At 46.2% G+C, this 22667-nt stretch overlaps 1 protein-coding gene across 1 annotated transcript in view; it reads right to left on the bottom strand.

The window, feature by feature from the left end:
* Positions 1-18758, bottom strand: part of KIAA1210 (KIAA1210 ortholog) — an 84877-nt gene extending 66119 nt beyond the window's left edge. Inside the window, exon 1 of the mRNA XM_086388257.1 lies at positions 18564-18758. Coding sequence (XP_086244383.1) covers positions 18564-18629 — 66 coding nt within the window. The 5' untranslated portion in view covers positions 18630-18758. The remainder of the gene's footprint in view (positions 1-18563) is intronic.
* Positions 18759-22667: the final 3909 nt, after the last annotated feature.

Here is a 22667-nt window from a genome sequence, read left to right as displayed (position 1 = left end):
CCATGGACAGAGGAGCCTGGCCAGCTATGGGCCATGGGGTCACAAAGTCAGACACGACTGAAGTGACTTAGCACACTGGGGGTGCGGGTTAAAAATGCAGAGATCGAGCTTACCTGGTGAGCCAGTGGTGAAGAATCCACCTACCAACACAGGGAACACTGGTTCGATCCCTGATGGGGAAAGATATCACATGCGGTTGGAGTAACTAAGCCTGTGTGTCACAACTATTGAGCCTGTGCTCTAGAGCCTGTGAGCTGCAACTGCTGAGCCTACATGCTGCAGCTATTGAAGCCCTTGTGCCCTAGAGCCCATGCTCTGCAACAAGAGAAGCCACCACAATGAGAAGCCTATGCTCTGAAACTAGAGAAGACCCCCCACAGAGCAACGAAGACCCAGTGCAATAAAAAATAAATACATAAAAATGCAGAGAACTTGGCTTCAAAGGTTCATTCTGTCATCTCCCCAGTGGCCTCAGAGCCTAGCTGATGGGGAGTTGTATTCTGTCTTGTCAATCTACATAGACTATGATTAAAGCTCTGCTCTTGCACAGTCAGGGGGCAATTCATATGACACAATTAATACAATCAAACTGCTGAGTCCTTACTCTGTGCCAGGTTGGCTCTGTGAAAATGGTTTTACATGCATTATTTCATTGAACCTCATAAGAGCCCTATGAAGTAGGCTGTGTTATTTTGTTTTCTTAAATTCAGCTCCATTTCCCAGATGAGAAAACCGAGTCTTGCTGAAATCAGATAATCTGGGCAAGGCCATACAAGCAGTAAGTAATAGAGCTAGGACTCAAACCGAGTTCGGGTGGATTTCAGAGCCCATGATTTGACCACTACATGCTGCTCCCTCCTTAATTAGCAAAATCTGGTATTAAATGCCCACTTGCTCCTGCCCCAAAGAATCTCACATCTTAGCTCATTATAGGACTTGAAAACAGGATAACTTGCTAAGTCATTATCAGTCCGTAATATCTTTGCAAAGATTTGCTGGTCATTTTAACAATAGAGTCCCGCCAAAAATGGCTCACTGAACACATATTGTGATGCGAGATCACATGATATTAAAGGGGATAGGTCTGTAGCATGGATGGCCAGGCTGAAGTGGGTTACAAGCAAGGGGAGCAGGAAACATGGGGACACTGGGAGACTCAAGGAAGAGCCAGAATGGAGTCAAGGGGCCCTGAGGATAGATTTCACAGCTTTAAGTGTGTGTTGGGTGCCAAGAGATCTAGACCCCAACTCCCCTCCAGCTCGCAAGTGCATCCCAAGCAGAGTGTGTCTGAGGCTTTCTATTTTATCCTGTATTTGTTGTATCAAAAATCTTCAAGGAGGGATAAAAGGCAAAAGAAGAAGAAAAGAGGTCAGTGATGCTGGAGCAGGCTGTGAATTCTCTGTGGCTGGCTGGCTCCTGCATTGGCAGTGGTTCCCTGGTTGGGGAGGCAGGGGAGATAAACGGAAAAGATCCAAGCCACAAAAATAGGCCATCAGCCCAAGCTGAACTATCTGTGACTTCCGCGAAGCCCACTTGTAACTTCTGGGTTTTATCTTAAGGTCCCTTAGCCCACAGGATGGGGCTGGAGAGGCAACCACTTCATGGCTATGATGAATAGCCCTTGGCCTCCCAATTCCAGGGTGACATAAAGCAAGGTCCCACGTCTCCACAGGGAGGGAATGGAAAGAAGGAAGGGTGATGTTGCCATCACCGAGGTGTCCAGGACCATTGAAATAAATATGCCTCCAAGAATCTGAGAGCCCTGGCCAATCTCAGTCAAGGTCAGATTTGGGGGTGTCTTTAAAACCCCAGATTTCCTTACCTCTTAATCCCACGGACAGCCCTGCAACAGAGCAAAGCAGCAGCTGCCTACCTAGAGCTGCAGGGAGAGTTATCCAAGCGCTCTCTGGTCCCAAGATCTTTGTCTTCTCTTTGGCCTAAAACACCCACCATTAGAATTAGCACCGTTAGCATTAGACCCACCATTAGGATCAGACAACAAAGTCAGACTATTATTTCTTGAGGTCTCTCTGTAACACATGCAGTCCTACTATGTACTCAGTCCTGTTTGGGGGCTATGGAGACAATAATAAAATAAAACAGCAAACATTTACTGCTGACATTCAGTATGGGCAGACACCGTCTGAAGTGTTTTGCAGACACCATCCCTTTTAATCCTCAGAGCAATTTCATGAGGTAGGTGCTATTTATTCTCATGCCGCTCCCATTTGGTAGATGAGGAAACTGACAGGCTAAGTAACTTCCCCGGGGGTCACACGCGTACATGGTGAGGGCAGGATTTGAATGAGGCCATTTGACTCCAGAGCCCATAAGCGCTACGCTAAAATGACCCATTCCCTGATGACAAAGAAAAAGATACACATGAAAAATGGAGAGCAGGGCTTGATTGGGAATCAGAAGGTCCTGATTCTGCCCTTCTACAGCTCATCTTTGTGGCCTTGCCTCAGTCATAGCTGGGCCTCTGTTCCTGCATTTGTAAAATGAGGAGGTGAGACAAACTGGTCTTGTGTTCTTTCATGATATTTTAGGACAGGAATTCATAAGAAGATGAGGACTCAAAGGCTAAATAAACTCTTGGGTATTGACTCCATATGGGAGGCTTCTGCAGGGCCCAATAGTCATGGCACAGGAAGCCAGAGTGTGTGTTGCCTGCACATGTGTGTGGCACAGGGGACTGGGGGGCAGAGGGAGGCAGAGAGCCAAGGTTAAGCTGGAGAAGTGTGTCCAGAACACATCACAAAGCCAAGCTGGACAGGGAGCGGCAAGGCAGTAGTAGAAAGCCGAGATCTAGCTGTAAATGAGGTCAAGGAAGAGGGAGGGTGAGAGTGGTGAAGGAGAACTCAGAGGGGAGGACTCACAGGTGGGAGGCAGTGCAGCATAGGAGGTTCCAGAGGGCACTTCTATGGGTGGCTCCATGTTAAAGTAGTGAAAGAGACTGGAAGGGACCTCTCGGTGTATGCTGGAGTCATCATGAAAAGCCTGGGAGGGGAAGCCCACGCTCGGAAAGCCCATTTGCTAGGCAGAAAAGTTTGACAGCTTGAGGCCTGAGACACTGAGTGTCAGCATAGGTGAGCTGGGGGTGGGACAGAGAGGGCAGGTGACAGTCACCAGCCCCGGGTGACCAGGAAGAGCCTGAAGACTCTGGCTTGAAGTGATGTGCTTGGGGCACTGAGGCTTGAGTGGTACCTGGCTCACCTACGTCCATTTTGCTTAAAGTCAGGTCTGCTCTCACACCTGACTCTCAAACCTTTTTGGTCCAGTGCCTACAAAAGAACCCAGAAGTTTCCAGAGAAACGCTGACAGGGCCACAGGAGGGAGATGCCAGGACAAGGGACATCAGATAGCAATGGATTGGAAAATGGAGTGTCCCAGAGCCTGAGGCTAAACAGAACACCAAGAGGGCGGAGAAAGAGGGACCCCCTGAAAGACACAGCCTGGAACTGGGCCAGGCTAGATGGCGGCTAGTAGAGGAGGAGAGAAAGGCCAAGATGGCCAAGGGCAGAAAGGAGATTTCTGGTTTACTGTGTTCACTGCAGGCCTCAGACGCAGAGAGGATCCCCGGGCACAGTGCTCAGGGCATTCTCACGCTCATTCCCTCATTTGGCTGCCGTCACCCCCACGCAGGGAAGATAAAATTATTGTTACTTTGAAGAAGTACAATACGTAAAATAGATAGCTAGTGGGAACCTGCGGTATAGCACACGGAGCTCATCTAAGGGCTCTGTGATGACCTAGAGGGGTGGGGGGTGGCAGGAGGTCCAAGAGGGAGGGGTTATATGTACATGTATAGCTGATTCACTTCATTGTACAGCAGAAAATAACAACATTGTAAAGCAATTATACGCCAATAAAATATTTTTAAAAATAGGCTATTTAGAAAAGAAGAGGTAAATGATGTGTGCAACAAAGCTCTTCCCAGCAGGGTAACCACTTCATTGGAAAAGAAAAGTAGCAGTGAGACCCAGAAGAACAGAAATCTACCAGGCTTTCTTCAACTTTAAGGTACAAGAATCTGTGGTCAGAATGGCCTGGCAGGGGAAAAGCCACCGTGGGAACAGTGCCCAGCACGGGCGCTCACATGGCCCCTCCCAGGTGGTCTACTTGAGGATGAGATGGGAGCACACAGCCAGCATCTGAGGAATGATTGAAAAATAGCACAGTGCCTGGTACAAAGAGAGCACTCAAGAAATAGTAGGGGGTAGAGGAGGAATAAATTGGGGGCTTGGGATTAAATAAAATAAACAACAATAGTTGTTTAATAGTTCCCTATAAAGGAGATCCAACCAGTCCATTCTGAAGGAGATCACCCCTGACATTTCTTTGGAAGGAATGATGTTAAAGCTGAAACTCCAGTACTTTGGCCACCTCATGTGAAGGGTTGACTCATTGGAAGACTCTGATGCTGGGAGGGATTGGGGGCAGGAGGAGAAGGGGACGACAGAGGATGAGATGGCTGGATGGCATCACTGACTCGATGGACGTGAGTCTCAGTGAACTCCGGGGGTTGGTGATGGACAGGGAGGCCTGGCGTGCTGCGATTCATGGGGTCGCAAAGAGTCAGACACGACTGAGCGACTGATCTGATCTGATAGCACAGGGAACTATTGTCAATATCTTGTAATAACCAATAATTGAAAAAATCTGATTATATATATATATATATATATTTGAGTCACTTTGTTGGACACCTGAAACTAACACAACTCCATAAAGCAATTGGATTTCAAAAAGAAAAAGAAAAAAGAAATAGTACACTTTTTAAAACTATAGTACAGACATGGACCATGGTGCAAAAAATGGATTCAAGGAGGGAGCTGTAAGTTACTCACCTACATGAAAAATCACTGATTCTGGGGTCTTCGCCTCCAGGGATTCTGATTCTTCCATGGCGGGTGGGGCCCACAGATCTGCAGTTTCCATAAGTTCCTGGGTACAGAGGTACACAGTCCAAACACCCCACTTTAAGGAAACCCCAATGTAAATCAGGGGTGACCACCAGGCCTGGCTGGAACAGAAAAGCTGAAGTGGGGAGCCATAAGAAATGGACGTGGTGGTGAAGAAAAAGCAACTTGAATGATACTAGAGAGAACTGAGGCTGCAAGGGAAGACGTTTTGTTTTTCTAATGAATGTGTTTAAGAATTGAACCTCCAAGCAGTCCTAGAGTAACTTAGGGAAAGTTGACACCCCAGTCCTGCTATTCATTAACTGTGAGGCCTTGGGCACTCCCAGTCCTCTCTCTGGGCTGCAGTTTCCTCACCTAAGAAGTAAGAGGTTAGGCTGGACTTAGATCAAGGGGTCTTTTCAGCCCAGGCATTCCAGGATTCTATGATTCACTGAGACAATCATTCAAGGTTCACAGTTCATACCTAGAGAGGCTAGATTTTGCAGAGGTCCCCTATAAGCCTTGCTTGAGTTTGCCAACCGGGGACCAGCCTTCAGAATTTTCCTCAAAAAATTAAAATAAAACTACCATATGATCCGGGCTTCCCTGGTAGCTCAAATGGTAAAGAATCTGCCTGCAATGCAGCTTATTGTTTTTGTTTTTGTTTTGTTTTGTTTTGTTTTTTTCAGAAAACTCTCCTACTTTTAACTTGTAGAGAAGCCTAACCTACTTCCCTATTTTTAAAAATACACAGGGTTGCAAGAGACTTGATATAAAATTCCCCATTCATTTTTTCTTTCTCTTCAAATGAAATATTAAAAAAATTTTTTTTTTCAAATCAGGAGTTAATCCCTATCAGAGAATTAACTATCCCATCTCAGAGAGTTTCCTCCAACTCTGAATAAGCAAACATAGGCCATTTCTACATGAAATAAGGTCTTTAGATCATTGACATTTGGCTTCGGAAGCCACAGGCACAGAAGAAACAAACATTCTTCACAAGTGAAAGCAATATTATGTCTTTCAAAAATAGAAGATGGAGGTTTAGTGGGAATTTTTTTTTCATCTCATTCTCTTAAAGGGCTTCTAGAAACCCCCTCCAAGTACCACAAATGAACACTGAACTAATACAGAAAGCTGTTCATACCCAGAAGAGCAGGCTTTTGCTCCCTTACCTACTAGGCTCTGCTCAAAATGTCAGCAGGCAGGTCTGCCTTGATTCCAAGGACCCCCATAGGGCTCAGAAGAGTTTCCCCTTGACATACTTTCCATTTTTCCAGAACATTCAGGCTAATGGAAAGGGGAGAGCTGGGTGCAATAAGGAAGGGGAAGTAACCATGACCCATAGCTTATAGGATGGGGATAATGACCTCATTGATGTAAACATGTAACATAACTTTATCAATCTTTGGTAGAATCTTTTCTGAAATACAGTGCCTACTATTTGTTCCTTTTTTCCTATCCATATCTAGACTTTCCCATGTCTTATCTTTTCTCTTTCCCTTCTCTTGTTTCCATTCCTCATTTTGAACATCTACTGTATATACTACAGTAGATATCTGAATTATATTGTTACAATATGTTGTGTTTGTAACAAGAAAAATAGTTCCAAATGTTCAAATGAGAGGTGTACAGCTTTATGTTTCTACTTTTCAAAAAAATTCAAGCAAGTTGCTCTGACAATATAGGGCCCTTTGTTTATTTTTTTCCCCATTTAGCCTTGGCCCCAACAGATGAAACTCTTCCCCTCTCCATCAGGTTCTGAGTTTTTTTGAGGGCTAGAACATCTAACTAATAAGATCCCAACAAGCCATGTGACTTGGACAATTCATATAATTTCTTCATGCCTCCATTTCCTTATCCATAAAAGGAACCTGTATGGAGACAGAACTGGGGTGATGGAGGAAGTAGGTGTCTTTGTGCAGTGGCCTTGAGTCTCTGGTCCAGTAGTTTCTTTTGTTTTTGACTTCTGAGTTCTTTTTATATTCTGAAACAAATGATTTTTCATTAATGTGTTTCGCAAACATTTTCTCATATTCTGGATTTGTTTTTTCATTCTCTGAACAATGTCTCTCACTGAGCAGAAGTTCTTAATTTTAATGAAGTCCAATTTATCAAATGTTTTGGCAAATCATGCTTTGATTGTCATATTAAGAAATTTAGCAGATGTTCTTTTGTTGCAGAGAGAGAAATCTGGCACCTTGACCTTCTGAGAAGGAAGCATGACATAATGGCAAAAGGATTAGGCCACAAAGTAGGACAAATCTAGATGTGAATCCTGGCTCTTATCAGTGACTAGCCTGTGATCTTGGGCCAGTCACTGAACTGTTCAGAAATGAAATTGCCTTATATGTTCAGTGGGGCTAAGAGTACCTTCAGCATAGGTTAACTGAGGACTCCTTCACTCAATAACTGTTTGCTGAGCACCTACTATGTGCTAAGAAGAAATCAGAATAGTGCTCAAAAAAGAGAAGGACCTGATGAGCTAATTCATATAAAGCATGAGGGGTAGCACATACTAAGCTCTCAATACATGGTAGCTAAGGTAGAATCAAGATTGCCGGGAGAAATATCAACAACCTCAGATATGCAGATGATACCACTCTGACGGCAGAAAGTAAAGAGGAACTAAAGAACCTCTTGATGAAAGTGAAAGAGGAGAGTCAAAAACCTGGCTTAAAACTCAACATTCAAAAAACTAAGATCATGGCATCTGGACCTATCACTTCATAGCAAATAAATGGATAAAGAGTGGAAACAGTGAGAGACTTTATTTTGGGGGGCTCCAAAATCACTGTGGACAGTGACTGCAGCCATGAAATTAAAAGACACTTGCTCCTTGGAAGAAAAGCTATGACAAACCTAGACAGTGTATTAAGAAGCAGAGACATCACTTTCAGACAAAGGTCCGTCTAGCCAAAATGGTTTTTTCAGTAGTCACGTTCAGATTGAGAGTTGGACCATTAAGAAGGCTGAGCACCGAAGAATTGATGCTTTCAAATTGTGGTGCTGGAGAAGACTCTTGAGAGTCCCTTGAACAGCAAGGAGATCAAACCAGTCAATCCTAAAGGAAATCAACCCTGAATATTCATTGGAAGGACTGATGCTGAAGCTAAAGTTTCAATACTTTGGCAATCTGATGCAAAGAGCCAACTCTTTGGAAAAGACCTTGATTCTGGGAAAGACTGAAGGCAAAAGCAGAAGGGGGCTGCAGAGGATGAGATGGTTAGATAGCATCACTGACTCAATGAAGATGAGTTTGAGCAGTCTCCGGGAGATAGTGGTGGACAGAGGAGCCTGGCATGCTGCAGTCTATGGAGTCACAAAGAGTTGGACATGACCGAGCAACTAAACAACAACAACTATCATTACTACCCTCCCTTCTCCATGGGAAGACTCCTTGCCATGGCGTTAATGACCTATGTCCCCGTATGTCTTCATTGGTTTCCCAGAAGTAGGTGATGAGGCTCCCTGTATTATCTGCATACTCTCCAGCAGCCAGCCCCTTGGTGACCAGCAGCATTGTCAAATGGCTCTGTGCCCTGGGACCTGGGGCCTGGGGCTGTGGCCACGGCCATGTGATGACAAAGCCAACTGCATCCAACCTGTGTCCTTTGCTCTTTAGCTGTCACTGCATCAAGTGGCCACAGATATGGTTTGAGTTTAAATTCCAAATGCCTGGGAAACCTACTGTCCCCAGAAGGCCTCTGTCTGGCACACAGAGTATGATGACTTCTCTCAGGGGACTCCCCAGCCCAGGAGAGGCCACTCAGGCTTCTCATTTACACTGTTTCATGACTAACTCAGAGCTCTGTATTTTGGCCTTCATTCTCATCTACCCCTAAACAGTTCATACTGCTCTTCCAGACAGAGAAGTAGCACAGCAAGGAGAATCCTTTCCCTTTTTCCTCTTCTTAAGAAAGATTGAGGGACTTCCCTGGCAGTCCAGTGGTTAAGACTTCGCCTTCCAATGCAGGGGTTATGAGTTCAATCCCTGGTCAGGGAGCTAAGATCTCACATGCCCCAAGGCCAAAAAACAGAAACAATATTATAACAAATTCAATCAAGACTTTTAAAAATGGTCCACATGAATAAAATGTTAAAAAAAAAAAAAAGATCTAAACAATTCTCCCAGGTCACGAGGAGAAAACTCTCATTTTCCCTTTACATCTAAGAAGAACAAAAACAGGAGTATGATTCATTAGTTGGTTAAAGTTGTTCTTTGTTTGTCAACATTAGGTGGCAAGGGAACTCACATTTACTGAGGGCAACCTATGTGCCTGTGAGTTACCTGAGTGGATCCGTGTGACAGCCCTACAAGGTAGGGTCATTATCTCCATTTTACAGATGAGACAATTGAGGCCCAGGAAGGCTTGGGTACTCACCCATGGCCACACAGCTAGTAAGTAGCACTGTAAGGATGCAAGCCCATGTCTGACTCCAAAACCCCATGTTCTTTCTACTATATGGTGCCGAATACTTGCAGTAATTGTACATGTGTATCTCTCAGGCCACATACTATGCCAGGTGGCCGAGACTTGGGGCAGTATGTCCTTGATAGCACAAGGTAAGCTTCTGGGAGGGGCCTTCTCTTCCCTTGAGCTAGATGCCTCGCTCCTTCATTAGCTGCCTGCAAGCCAGGCCAGTCTACACATTGTTCTGATGACCCAATCCCAAACGCCAAACTTCCCCGTACCATTAAAGTGGTACCTGGGCTTCCTGCCTCGTTACTAGCTAGGTGTTGGACAGAGGAGGCCCTGACATTGTGTGGAGCTCCTGGCTTGTGCTACTCCCCAGTACAAACTCCCTGATTCAGGCCCTCCCATCCCAAACTGAAGATAGGTCTACCAAGGCAGAATTTTGCACCAAATCTAAGCAAAAGCACCACCACCACCACTACTACTACTACTAAGGATTCGCTCAGTCGTGTCCAACTCTTTGCGACCCCATGGACTGTAGCCCACCAGGCTCCTCCATCCATGGGATTCTCCAGGCAAGAGTACTGGAGTGGGTTGCCATTTCCTTCTCCAGGGGATCTTCCCAACCCAGGGATCGAACCCAGGTCTCCCGCATTGCAGGCAGATGCTTTAACCTCGTGCAAACTCATAAACTGTATACTTAGAGAGGGCCTTGTGCTCTTCAAAGCACCTTTACAACCATGTGACTGTCCAGACAATTCTGTGACATAAACAGAGAAGCAGGACTTCCCTGGTGGTCCAGTGGTTAAAAATCCACCTGCCAATGCAGGGGACACAGGTTTGATCCCTGGTCCAGGAAGATTCCACATGCCGCAGGGAAACTAAGCCCATGCGCCACAACTGCTGAAGCCAGCACTCTAAAGCCTGCATTCTGCAACTATGGAAGCCCACTCACCCTAGAACCCATGCTCCACAAGAGAAGTGACCACAATGAGACTCGAGCACCACAACTAGAGAAAGCCCATGCAGTAGTGAAGACCGAGCACAGCCAAAAATAAATAAGAAGATAAATATAAATAATTTTAAAAAGGAAGTAGCATTATTATTTTCACTATTCCCATTTTACAGATAAGAAAACCAAGGCCCCAAAAAGGCATGGGGACACATCTGTGGTAATGCTATGAGGGTTGAGAGTCAGGGCTCTGCCTCAGAAGTGCCCTTTAAGTTCCACGGGAGGACTCATTTGTAAGCCCCACAGAAGCCCCATTTACTTGATGCCAATTACTATATTAATCATGAATCTCTGGCAATAACTATTAACATCTCTCAAATGCTTGCTGTGCTGGGCACTTCACTACATGTTTCATCTCTCATGCATTATTTCAGTGACTATCCTAATCCTCCGAGGACTAGGTCCCATTATTACCCCCATTTTACAGATGAGGAAACTGGGGCTTAGCAGCTTAGATGACATACATGAGGCCACAAAGCTAGAAAGTGGTAGACCAGGGACTCAACTCCAGGACTGTCTGATCCCCCCACTGGACTATAGTGCCTCTAAAGTTGAGTGCACGGACTTCCCTGGTGGTCCAGTGGTTAAGAATCCAACTTCCAATGCTGGGGACTTGGGTTCAAACCCTGGTCAGGGAACTGGGATCCCAGATGCCACAGGGCCACTAAACTGACATGTCACAACTAGAGAAGGGGGCCACTAAGCCCATGGACTGCAACTAGAGAAGCCCAAAAGCTGCAATAAAAAGGCTGAGTGCTGCAACTAAGACCCAACACAGCCAAATAAATAAATAAATATTGTAAAAAATAAAGTTGAGTCCAGTATAGAAGCCACCAGCCACATGGGGCTATTTAACTTTAAATTCATTAAAGTGAAATAAAATTAAAAACCAAGTTCCTTGGTCACATTGGTTGCATTCCAAGTGCTCAGCCATGTGTGGCTACTGCCTATTGAATTGAATAGTACAGACAGGGAACATTACCATCAACACAGAAACTTCTGTTGGATAGAGCTGGTCTAAGCACTTGGGTGCTTAGACCCTCCTCAGACTTCTACTTAAAATGTTATTCATCGAAGGCAGGGTTTCTCGGCCTTGACACTACTGCCATTTGGGGCTGGAGAATTCGTTGTGGGGGCAGTCCTGTGCACTTCGGGATGCCAAGTAGCATCCCTGGCCTCTACCCACTAGATGTCAGTAGCACACCTTCCCCCTTGTTCTGACAACAGAGCAAGTCTCCCAATATGACCAACCATCCCCTGGGGGAGCCGACCATCCCCACACCTCTGCTGAGAACCTCTGGGTTAAGGGTTAGCAAACGTATTTGAAGCAATCAAATGGCAAATCTTATCACGACCTTACCTTGGCCTCCTGAAAACAAGCCATTTCACTGACACTTATTTTTTTTTTAGTCAATCACGGTCTACAGTAATTTACATTGAGTGGGTTTAAGAGCTACTGAAGATTTCCTGAAAGAGGAAGACCATTTAAAGCAGCAGGATGAGCGTGAAGATGCCAAGTGAGGATCACTGTGATGTACTGTATTATGAGTCCCTCCAATTTCCTCTCCATTAACCGTGACTATGAAGTTGTCAAGGCAGGATAAGGAACAAATTGGTTTAAAAAGCTAAAGGAGGGACTTCCTTGGCAGGTCCACTGGTTAAGACCACTTTCCAGCGCAGGGTGTGCGGGTTTGATCCCTAGGATGGGGGAGGAGCTAAGATCCCAAATGCCTCGAGGCCAAAAAACAAAAAAACAAAATATAAAACAAAAGAACACGTGTACACCCGTGGCAGATACATGTTGATGTATGGCAAAACCAATACAATATCGTAAAGAAAAAAAAAATTTTTTTAATAAATAAATAAATAAAACAGAAGTAATATTATGACAAATTGGATAAAAACTTAAAAAAAAAATGCCCCACAGCAAAAAAAAAAAAAAAAATCTTAAAAAAAAGCTAAAGGACTGTCAGCATAGAAAATCAATGAGGAAACAATAGGAGCAATCACATCACACACTGCATTTTGGCTACTGACTTCCAGAAATAACAAAATGCTGTGTTATTTGAGAAACTGGTAAAAGAATCCCAAAATTCTAAAGTTGGGCCAACAGAATATGGGCTTTCAAAGATTCAAAAGAAACTAGTGTAAACATTCCCGTACAAAATGCTGAAATTTTGTTTACTGATGAAATAATATTAGTCTTCCACAGTTTTCATACATGCCTAAGGAAGCTAAACCTCCCTACAACCAATGCAACACTCCTTAGAAAGCTGTGCTGTGCTTGGTCACTCAGTCGTGTCTGACTCTTTGCAATCCCATGGACTGTTGCCCACCAGGCTCCAGGCACGAATACTGGAGTGGGTTGCCTTCCCTTCTCTAGGGGATCTTCCCCACCCAGGGATTGAACCTGGGTCTCCTGCATTGCAGGTGGATTCTTTTACCAGCTGAGCTACCAGGGAAGCCCTAGAAAGATGCTAAAGACCAATGGGACCTGCCAACTGCATCCTCAGAGAAATCTCTGAAAGCTTTGAAAGCCATTCACTCCTAAATGAATTTTTTTCAGAAAGTTAAATATTTTAACAATGTTCTAATCAAAGGATACAAACTTTCGGTCAGCTGGTAAATGTGGCAAGTAGTTTATTCAAGAACTTTCCAGAGATCTGGCTCTCCCCCACCTCCCCAGCAGAGGGTGAGGCTGGGGGTCCAGGGCATTGCCTCCTGGGTGGTCACCTGCCACCCCAAGGCTCTCTTATCATGTTTATGAATGGATAGGGCCTCATGCAGACGCCACAGGGTGAATGCAGGTTAGCAAAATGCAACAGTCAGTCTGTACCCCTTGCCAGGGGAACTGGAGTTAATAGTTTTTCTTCTAAAACTAGAAGAACAAAAAATGGAAGAAGTGAAGAAGAGAAGGAAGCAAAGTGCCACAGGGACCTCTAATGACCACATTGTTGTTGTTGTTGTTGTTGGGTCGCTCATTTGTGTCTGACTCCTTGTGACCCCCATGGACTGGTAGTCCGCCAGGCTCCTCTGTCCATGGTATTCCTCAGGCAAGAATACTGGGGTGGGTTGCCATTCCCTTCTCCAGGGCATCTTCCCAACCCAGGGATGGAACCCAGGTCTCCTGCTTGGCAGGCAGATTCTTTACCACTGAGCCACCAAACTCTTAATAACAGTGAGGAGTGGAGGGTGGATCTGAGCTGGCAAGCTGAATGACTGCAGCTCCACAAACATTTCAGGAGCTTTCTGCTCGTCCATGTTTGCCTTCCCCAACTGGAAGGTCAAAGGGAGCCAGGCTTCATGTTCATCACAGCTCCCCCGATGCCTGTCAGCCTCAGGTTCAGGAGAACAGGCTACAGGTGAGAGGGGAGATGGCCTGGAGATCATCAGCCACTGGAGGGACCTAGGGGTGGGTTTCCTCTAGTACTTGGGTGCTCAGGGCCAAGAAAGAATACATGGGACTTCCCTGGTAGTCCAGTGGTTAAGAATCCACCTGTCAATGCAAGGGTTCCACATGCAATGGAGCAACTAAGCCCATGAGCCACAACTATTGAGCCTGTGCTCCAGAGCCCACGAGTCACCACTACTGAAGGCCCATGTTCTAGGACCCATGCTCGGCAACGAGAGAAGCTACTGCAATGAGAAGCCCGTGGATCGAACGAAGAATAGCCCCTGCTCACCACAACTAGAGAAAGCCCAAACACAGCAATGAAGACTTAGCATAGTCAAAAATAAATAAATTTTTAAAAAAGAGAATGCATGGGCCCCCTGAATACCAACAACTGGAACTCAGAAAGAGCTAACATGTGTGACCTCTAATCTCAAATATAGCAGCCTCCACTGCTTAGGGGGTCATCAGGGAAGTTTTGCAGCAAAGGGGAGAAGACAGGCCCATCAATTACAATAGTTCTTCTCTGGTCAGGGGTCAGGGCTTGTGGCAGAAGTTCTCAGCTTCCTGCATCCTGTCTGACAGTAGGAGAAGCTGCCCAGCACGATGTGAGGCACTCAGCAACCTGCAAAGTCCTCAGGTTGAGCCCCGAGCATCAGAGTGACACAAACACAGCCAGGTGTATCAAAACGCACATCATCAGGAGTAATCCATCCAGGCCCGCCAACCTAGCATCCACCGGCCAGTCTGGCCAGGAACTAGCCCCTGGGCCACAGGATGGCAGTGTGTTACCCTAGAGGAGTCCACAACCTGGGACACCAGAGGCTGGGGGAGGAGGGCAAGGTGAAGGCCCAGAACACCCAGAGCGGGAAGGGGCTGAAATGGGAAATGGTTGTGACAAGGGAGACTGAGGTTGCCAAAACCCAAGCTGCTCTAGCTCACTATTTTGCTTTGGGCTGAATCAACCTCTGCGAGAGTTCACAGCACCATGATGCAGGCTTTTAATCCTTTGCTCAGAAGATGGTTTTTCCTCTTTCCCCAACTGTACAGCTCTACACTGGAAGACAGGATACCCAGGATTCTAATCTTACACCTGTTATTGACTATGTGACCCAACTTTGGTGTCTGGTTTTCTCACCCTTAAAATGAAAACCTTTTCGCCCATTGCACCATCACAGGATCTTGTCTGGTTAAGAAAGGTCTTACACTTTTCCTCCACCTCCTCATGTACTTTCACAAAACAATCTCACATAATTCAAGATGCCTACTACTTTCTCCCTTTTACTAACAAGCACACCTACTGATCCTTGATAATTCACTTGTCACCTTCTGTCATTTTGTGTCTATGAAAAGAACAGAACTTTTAGCTAGCTAATAGCTAGCTATCTCAAACAAGAACTTAATAGCTAGCTATTTCAAGCAAGAGCTAGATCTAACAAGAACTGGTTTCTGAATTTAAACACAAAAATTGGTACCCTAGCAACTCATCTGGTTAGAGCGAGGGGCGAATGGGGTTGGTGGCATGGAGCCATACCTACAAGGATATGGATGGCTCTGAACATTTTTCCATCACTGGCCAAATAGCTCCATCTCATATCATAAATGTACCCACCTGTATAAAAAATCTAGAATGCAACTGTGATCTGCAGAGGAGACTGTGAACTAACTCTGTGTTTCCACCCAAATTCAACTTTCAAAGCATACTAGGCCTCCTTGAAAGGGTGCCACCCTCCTAAGGTGGCCAAGTTCTGATTCTAGGAAACCCTCCTGTGGGGCATATGGGAGGGAGGTGTGGAGAGTGACAGGAAACCCAAGCTCACAGGAGGAGCAGTGAATGTTCCAGCAGCCCAATCTCCCTCCTGGTTTGTCTCTCCCCCTAGCTCTCAAAAAAGCTCAGAAAAGGGACCCTAACACCACATCAAATAAATTGAAGACTACATATTGTATAGGTTGGAACAAATTTGGAAAATTAAGACAACTCAGAAAATGTAAGGTGATTTTCTCCACTCACCCAAATTCTGTTCTCCGCTGCCATTCATCTCATCTCCTTCTTCCAGTCCCTTCCCCCTACTTCTCACCCCAGGCTCTTGTCCTCCTTTACCTTTTGTCCTAGGGAGCCTATGCCTCTCACCCCACCTCTGGCAAATTGCTGCTGACTAGGCTGACCACTTCTGCAAAAGGCAAGCTCCTCAAGAGCATCTTGGTTCAGTCAACAACATTCCTTCAACGAGTATCAGTGCCAGGCACCATGCTTGCTTGGCTCCAGGAAGGCAAAGCCTAAGTTTCTTCCACGATGCTCAGCACAAAACTTGCTACAGAGCAGGTGCACAGTCGTTTTGAATGGTTCCTGAGTCTCCATAGGTCCTGTGAGGACCTAGCTTCTTATTTACAGAAGCCTTAACTCCTTTATCTCCTCAAATGCTCTCTTATCATTTCCCCTGTGCCTTCAGCCCAGATTCCATAAATCATCAGATGAGCTCGGCCCTTTAACACTGGCCACAGGAAGAGGCCATTTGGTCCACTAATCCCCCTTTTCCACCCCAAAAACCTCAGGCTGCATGGAAAGCGGACATTAGGATGAAGGGCCCCACATGTGTTTGCAAGCAGGAGGATCAAACAGAAACCAGCACTGAGCCCCACGGAGGAAGGGCTTGCACACCCACCTGGGAGCAATAACAACATCATTAGCATCTTCTCCTACTGTAATAGTTGTCATCTCCCTCTTCCTCCTAAAGCCTCTTCCATCTACCTGTCCGTGATCTGGTGCTACAGTGAGTACCACAGAGAAAGCCTTGTCATTTCCATGTCATCCATCTGAGGCCCTAGGCTGAGGGGACAACAGTCAGCCCAGGAGCTGGGGTGATAAAACAGTTGCAAGGATGCTTTTCACCTTTCAAGAGGCCAGGTCCACTCCGCACTGAAAGAACAGGAGCGTGCTCTGGTACCCATCTGGAGAAGCAGCAACACGGGCAGCCAGCCTACCCACACCTCCATGCCTAAATCTCCCCTCTCGGGTGCCTCAAATGGAGGGCCACTAAAAGTCACGTGGAATACAACTGTGGGCCTGCAGGCCAGAGGCCGCCGGTCGCTGTCCACGCTGTGCCTTTCCATAAGGACAGAGGACTCCAGGGGCCAGGCGAAACACCCAACCCCCTCGGCAATTCTGGACAATTGGAGACCTTCCATGAGTGAGGTGAGTTTCTGGCGTGGTTCAGGATTGTGAGAGCTGAGGGAGAAGAGTGTTAGCTTCCTGAATGAAAATGCAAAATAACTGCACACCCACTAATCAATCATATGACTAGATCCATTCTGCTTCTTCCTATTGTCACTGCATGAAAGACGCACACATGACATCCAAAAACACCTCCAGGAACACCTAGTGAGAATAAACTGCTTGGAGCTAACGCCACGTCCAGTAACTGGGAGGCTGAGCCTTGAACAGCTGGGAACAGATTTCACAAAATAAGACGGCTCAGAAAATTTGAGGTGATTTTCTCCACTCACCCAAATTCCCCCTCTCTCTTTCCATCCCTCTCTCCTCCTTTCCCCTCTTCTCTCTCCCGACGGGAGCCCGAGCTCCCGGGGGACTCAGATGAGCCAGGTGGGGACAGCGGGCGGGAGGCGGGAAAGAGAAAGCCTGCAAGTGCAGCCCCACCCCGTCCCGCCCCCTCCGAAAGACCTGAGTCCTGGTCCACGCGCCCCGACCACCGCTTTCCCACGCGCGCGCACAGGCCCAGGTACACACACCTGCACGAGTCCGGGGAGCTTCCTGCCCGATGAGAGTTCGAGCCCCGGAGGCGGCGCGTTCCAGGCCGCGCGCTCTCGGCTGCCTGGCAGTGGCCGCTCTTCCCGGCTGGCGGCGGGCTCAGGCGGGAAGAGGTGCCCGCAGCAACGGCCAGCGCTGTGCCACTCCCCACTCCGTGCAGTCCAGTTGCAGCATTTACGGCGCCCACCACTTACTCTGCAGCCTTCAGGCAGTTGGAACACATAGCCATGGCGCCTCCGAGGGAGCCGGAGGCCAGTTGCGCGCCCTAACCGCTGGGGCGCTTAGGAGCCAGCGCTGGGGGCCTGCCCTTGGGGGCAGCTCTATACGCCCGTGCTCACGCACACGGAGCCCCAAACACGTCGGCCAGCGCTATCAGCGGACAGATAAAGTTTCTTCTCAGAGGCTTCTTGCTGTCTTCTGAACTGGGTCCAAAAAGGGCAGAGCTTGTTCCTTAGTGGCTAGGAACTATTAACTCCCTTTATCCTCTGCCTCCAACATCCCACAACCACAGCATCCTTAGTGAAAGATACCAGATGCTCTTTCTTAGCCTCCCTGGATCCCTGACGAGTGTAAGGAGTAAATTGGAAGGGATGGCCTGAGGAATTAGAGAAGACTTTGATCCAGGAGGGGAAGGACACTCCACAGCTTTGGGGAGGAAATGCAAAGAAGTCGCTTTCTGGCATTTGAGATCTTCAGACTGAGGGGAGGGAGGGACAGAGGAAGGGAGAGAAAGGTGAGGCCCCAAAGGGACTCTGAATAGCAAGGGTGCAAGTCTTAGCATCTCAACCAAAACACTATTTTTGACCCATTTGTTCTTGTTTAATCCTAAGGAAAACCATTTACTCCCTAAGCAAGTCTGGGGTCACAAACACAAGAGCAAAAATGACTTTAATGTTGTGTGATCTCAAGTGATGCCCACGAGATAAAAGTCCCCACCAAAAATTGCATATTCCCAGTGGATCCCAGTTATATCAGGGCTCAGTGGATTCAGAAATACTTGCTGATCAGATTGTGTCTGCCCCAAACCAAAAGGTCTGGAGAGAGCCCCAAAGTGTGACCTAATGCTGGCTACCTGGAAAGTGCAGGAGGTTATCTCTCTCAATCCCAGTTCTGTGAAGGGATGTCTCCGTCCTGGCATCAGAGACGCAGAGATCTGCAAGATTTTCACCTGTGAAGTGGCTGGTGAAAGCGTGAAAAGCGAAGCAAGTGCAGACGCGGGCTTTTGGCTTCTTAAAATTACTGAGCTAAATCAAGGATTTTTAAAAGGTCAAGATTTCTCCTGGCTCTGCATTCAGGGAGGTCAGTAAGCACCACAGGACTGGGGCTAATCTGACAGTCTGTCTAAATCTGGCTTCCCTGAATAGAGAGAAGAAAGCCAGGTCAGAGTCCCTCAGGGGCTTTTGGTTGATCTGTAGCACCGGGCCTGCTTCCTCCTTCAGTCTGCAATGAGCAACACCTGCTTCTGGAATTTCACTGGGTGAGCAGGGGAGCGCATGGAACCCTATCTTCTTAACATAACTAACCAAGGACTAGATCTATTTAATATATTGTAGATACTGAATCCTGATCTGTGGCTAACATGTCTAGCTAGAATTCCTTTTTAGCTGGAATTTGTGGTCAGTTCTCTGTTATTCATATGTGGCTTACCCACTTAGGGGATTTTCTGCTATTGTGTTTTCATCAAAGAACAACTTCTGTGGTAGCTACCCCAGTTGTAATGTCAGTGGGTGGTTGAGAAAGACCAATTTTAAGATTGGCCAAAGAAGAAGCTAATTAGGAAGGCAAATCTGTGTCATTCCCCTCCCACCCAAACAGAACGCACTCCGAAAACCATGGACTTTGGTTTTCTGATTATGCATGCTTTGCAGCTATTTGGCCAACTCCTTTCTTCCATTACTGTGGATAATTAGGAGGAGAAAGTCCATGGAAAATCCATCCTGTGATTCCCAGACTGCACTGATGGCTGTTTATGCTGAACTCTCACAGAACTTGCTGTTCATGCTCTGAAGTCAGAGCTGGGGTCAAGTCCTGACTCTGGCTAAGTTTCTGAGGTGTAATAACTGCATTGTCATTTTCTGGGAAAATGTCTTTTGTTCTTAGGAGATTCATGCTGAAGTATTCAGAGGTGAAGTAGAATGATGTCTGCAATTTATGCTAAAATAGTTCAGAAGAAAATGTGTAGGGGTGTGTGTGTGTATGTATAAGACAGAGACAAAGAAAGAGAATGACAAAGTAAAAGGTGGTAAAGTGTTAAGAGTTGGTGAATCTAGGTGAAGCAATATGAATATTACACTATTCTTTCCACTTTCCAGTAGCTTTGAGGTATCTTCAAAGTTAAAAGTTGGGAACAAAATCTTAGCTTTGCCTGCTTTTATGAAATGTGTAGCAACAAATTATTTACTCTTGGCAAATCTGAGTTCCCTCAGCTCTACAATGGAGATATTCAATAGAGCCTATCTCATAGGGTTGTTGGTGCTACTGCTGCTAAGTTGCTTCAGTCGTGTCCGACTCTGTGCGACCCCACAGACGGCAGCCCACTAGGCTCCTCTGTCCCTGGGATTCTCTAGGCAAGAACACTGGAGTGGGTTGCCATTTCCTTCTCCAATGCGTAAAAGTGAAAAGTGAAAGTGAAGTCGCTCAGTCGTACCCGACTCTTAGTGACCCCATGGACTGCAGCCTACCAGGCTCCTCCGTCCATAGGATTTTCCAGGCAAGAGTACTGGAGTGGGTTGCCATTGCCTTCTCCCATAGGGTTGTTAAGAGGATTAAAATGAGATAACGAATGTAATGCCATAAGCATGGTGTACGTTCCTTAGGAAGGTCTCAATAACTGAGTGGAATTGGTATTATCATGCTGTGGTCATTTAACATTTGGTTATATACTGATGTGGTTTTTTTGTTGTTGTTGTTCTTGTACTTCAGTTCAGTTCAGTTCAGTCACTCAGTCGTGTCCGACTCTTTGTGACCCCATGAATTGCAGCATGCCAGGCCTCCCTGTCCATCACCAACTCCTGGAGTTCACTCAAACTAATGTTCATCGAGTTGGTGATGCCATCCAGCCATCTCATTCTCTGTTGTCCCCTTCTCCTCCTGCCCCTAATCCCTTCCAGCATCAGAGTCTTTTCCAATGAGTCAGCTCTTCGCATGAGGTGGCCAAAGTATTGGAGTTTCAGCATCAGTCCTTCCAAAGAACACCCAGGACTGATCTCCTTTAGGATGGACTGGTTGGATCTCCTTGCAGTCCAAGGGACTCTCAAGAGTCTTCTCCAACACCACAGTTCAAAAGCATCAATTCTTCGGTGCTCAGCTTTCTTCACAGTCCAACTCTCACATCCATACATGACTACTAGAAAAACCATAGCCTTGACTAGACGGACCTTTGTTGGCAAAGTAATGTCTCTGCTTTTGAATATGCTATCTAGGTTGGTCATAACTTTCCTTCCAAGGAGTAAGCATCTTTTATTGTTCTCAAGGTGTTTCAAATGCATGTATCCTGTTTCCTTAACTTTGATTTAAGTCTTCAGAGGGTAAGATGCATTTCTTACATATTTTCTTGTACCTACCATCACAGCTGGCACAGCACTTTGTGAGTCATAGATAGTGAACAGAGTACTTTTTTGAATTGACTTAGAGGTTACTGTTCTGTAAGATCTATGGTCAGTCATAACATTGACTTGAAAATGATCACACGCCCAAAGACATGTTGTTTATGACAGACCAGTAGAAGAGAATGCATGGTGGGAGCTGAGTAAGAAGATATGACTATAAAAATAACAATTTGGGAAATAGATGTTTTTTAAGTCTTAAAATTGAAGGTAGATACCTTCATGTATATCCAGACTTTGGGGGAAAGTGTCACTTTTTGTAAATACCAGGAAGACATGCATTCCATTACTTGGCTTTCAGGATGGGGATGATTTCTGCATAGCAAGGTGGGCACATCCTTAGGATGCCAGGTCAATAAGACAGATTTTGAGGGGTAGCAGGGCACAACTGCTCCCTCCCCACCAAAGAGGGGTGCAAATGCTTCAAGTGACTCCCCCAGTTCTTAGATAAATGCCTCCATCGCTTTGGGAGGGAATCTGAGCTTTCTGGCTCTAATCAGTGATTCCAGTGAGTCTAAAACATGCTGGGTACATTCATCTGAAACCTTCAGGATTGACTTTAAAATCAGACCAAGACTTTTAAACATCTTGCTATTGAAAAAAATTCTGTAATCACTAAGGCCTTAAATAGAGAATAGTGAGACTCACTCACTTCTGAGCAGATGCAAACCATTCAGAAGTTTCCTCTCAATCCCTGTGGCTTGTGGCTTCTGTCTCCCTCTTGCTCTTTCTCTCTTCCCTCTATTTTCTATGTCTCACTTAATGTGTTCTCGCTAAGACTGGCAAAGAAATGGTGAGTTTAGGGGTTGGGAAAGAGAAAGACAAAGCAGATTAGAGTCTGAGTCCACATGACCTTGCTGACCACAGCATCTCAGATGGAGTGACACTTCAGAAAGCCTGGGAGGATAAGCTAAAGAGCTGACTTACAGCTTCTATGGAGCCATCCACCCAGACATCCGAGTGCCTTCAGAAAATCTGCCCTCACAACACCCTAGGGAGTCTGGGGGCAGGTGAGATTCAGGAATTAAAGACCAACAGAGCCAGAGCTATCTTTAAGGGAGATGAACAGAGGGAAACTACACTTGGTGGAGCAGGGACCTCCCCGAATCCCCAACATTTTTAAACAGGTTCAAGTCGGATGTAAATTCACATTCAGGGCAGAGCTGGTAAGGATGGGGAGGGGCAAGCCAGAAAGATACTATGATGGGAGTTGGGGGAGGAAAGGACGCCTCCCTGGAATTGGAGGGCTGAAAGGGAGGCATGCTTACATAATGATGCTTACAAAGCTATTGGCTAATGGTAGACCACAGTCAACTTCTTCCTTCAAATCCTCGTCCACTTTCCCTCCCCTTCGCCTTCTTTCTCCTCTTCTTCCCCCATCTGGCAGTCTTCAGAGTCACTGAATAACTCCTTCTGTCTCTCGACACCTCGGATTGGGGGAGGGGACAACCGAGAAAGTCACCATCGCTTGCCACAGTCCCGATTTGGAGGAAGTGTATACTGTTTAGAATGTAGTTCTATTGCTTTCAGGCTCTGTACCCAATAACACAAACTTGTCTCCAGGTGTGGTC

The sequence above is a fragment of the Bos grunniens genome, chromosome X (genome assembly GCF_055505025.1).
Source record: "Bos grunniens cultivar Pamir isolate PY7600 chromosome X, Bosgru_T2T1.0, whole genome shotgun sequence".
Taxonomy (NCBI): Eukaryota; Metazoa; Chordata; class Mammalia; order Artiodactyla; family Bovidae; genus Bos; species Bos grunniens.
This window is presented reverse-complemented; position numbering and strand designations above follow the sequence as displayed.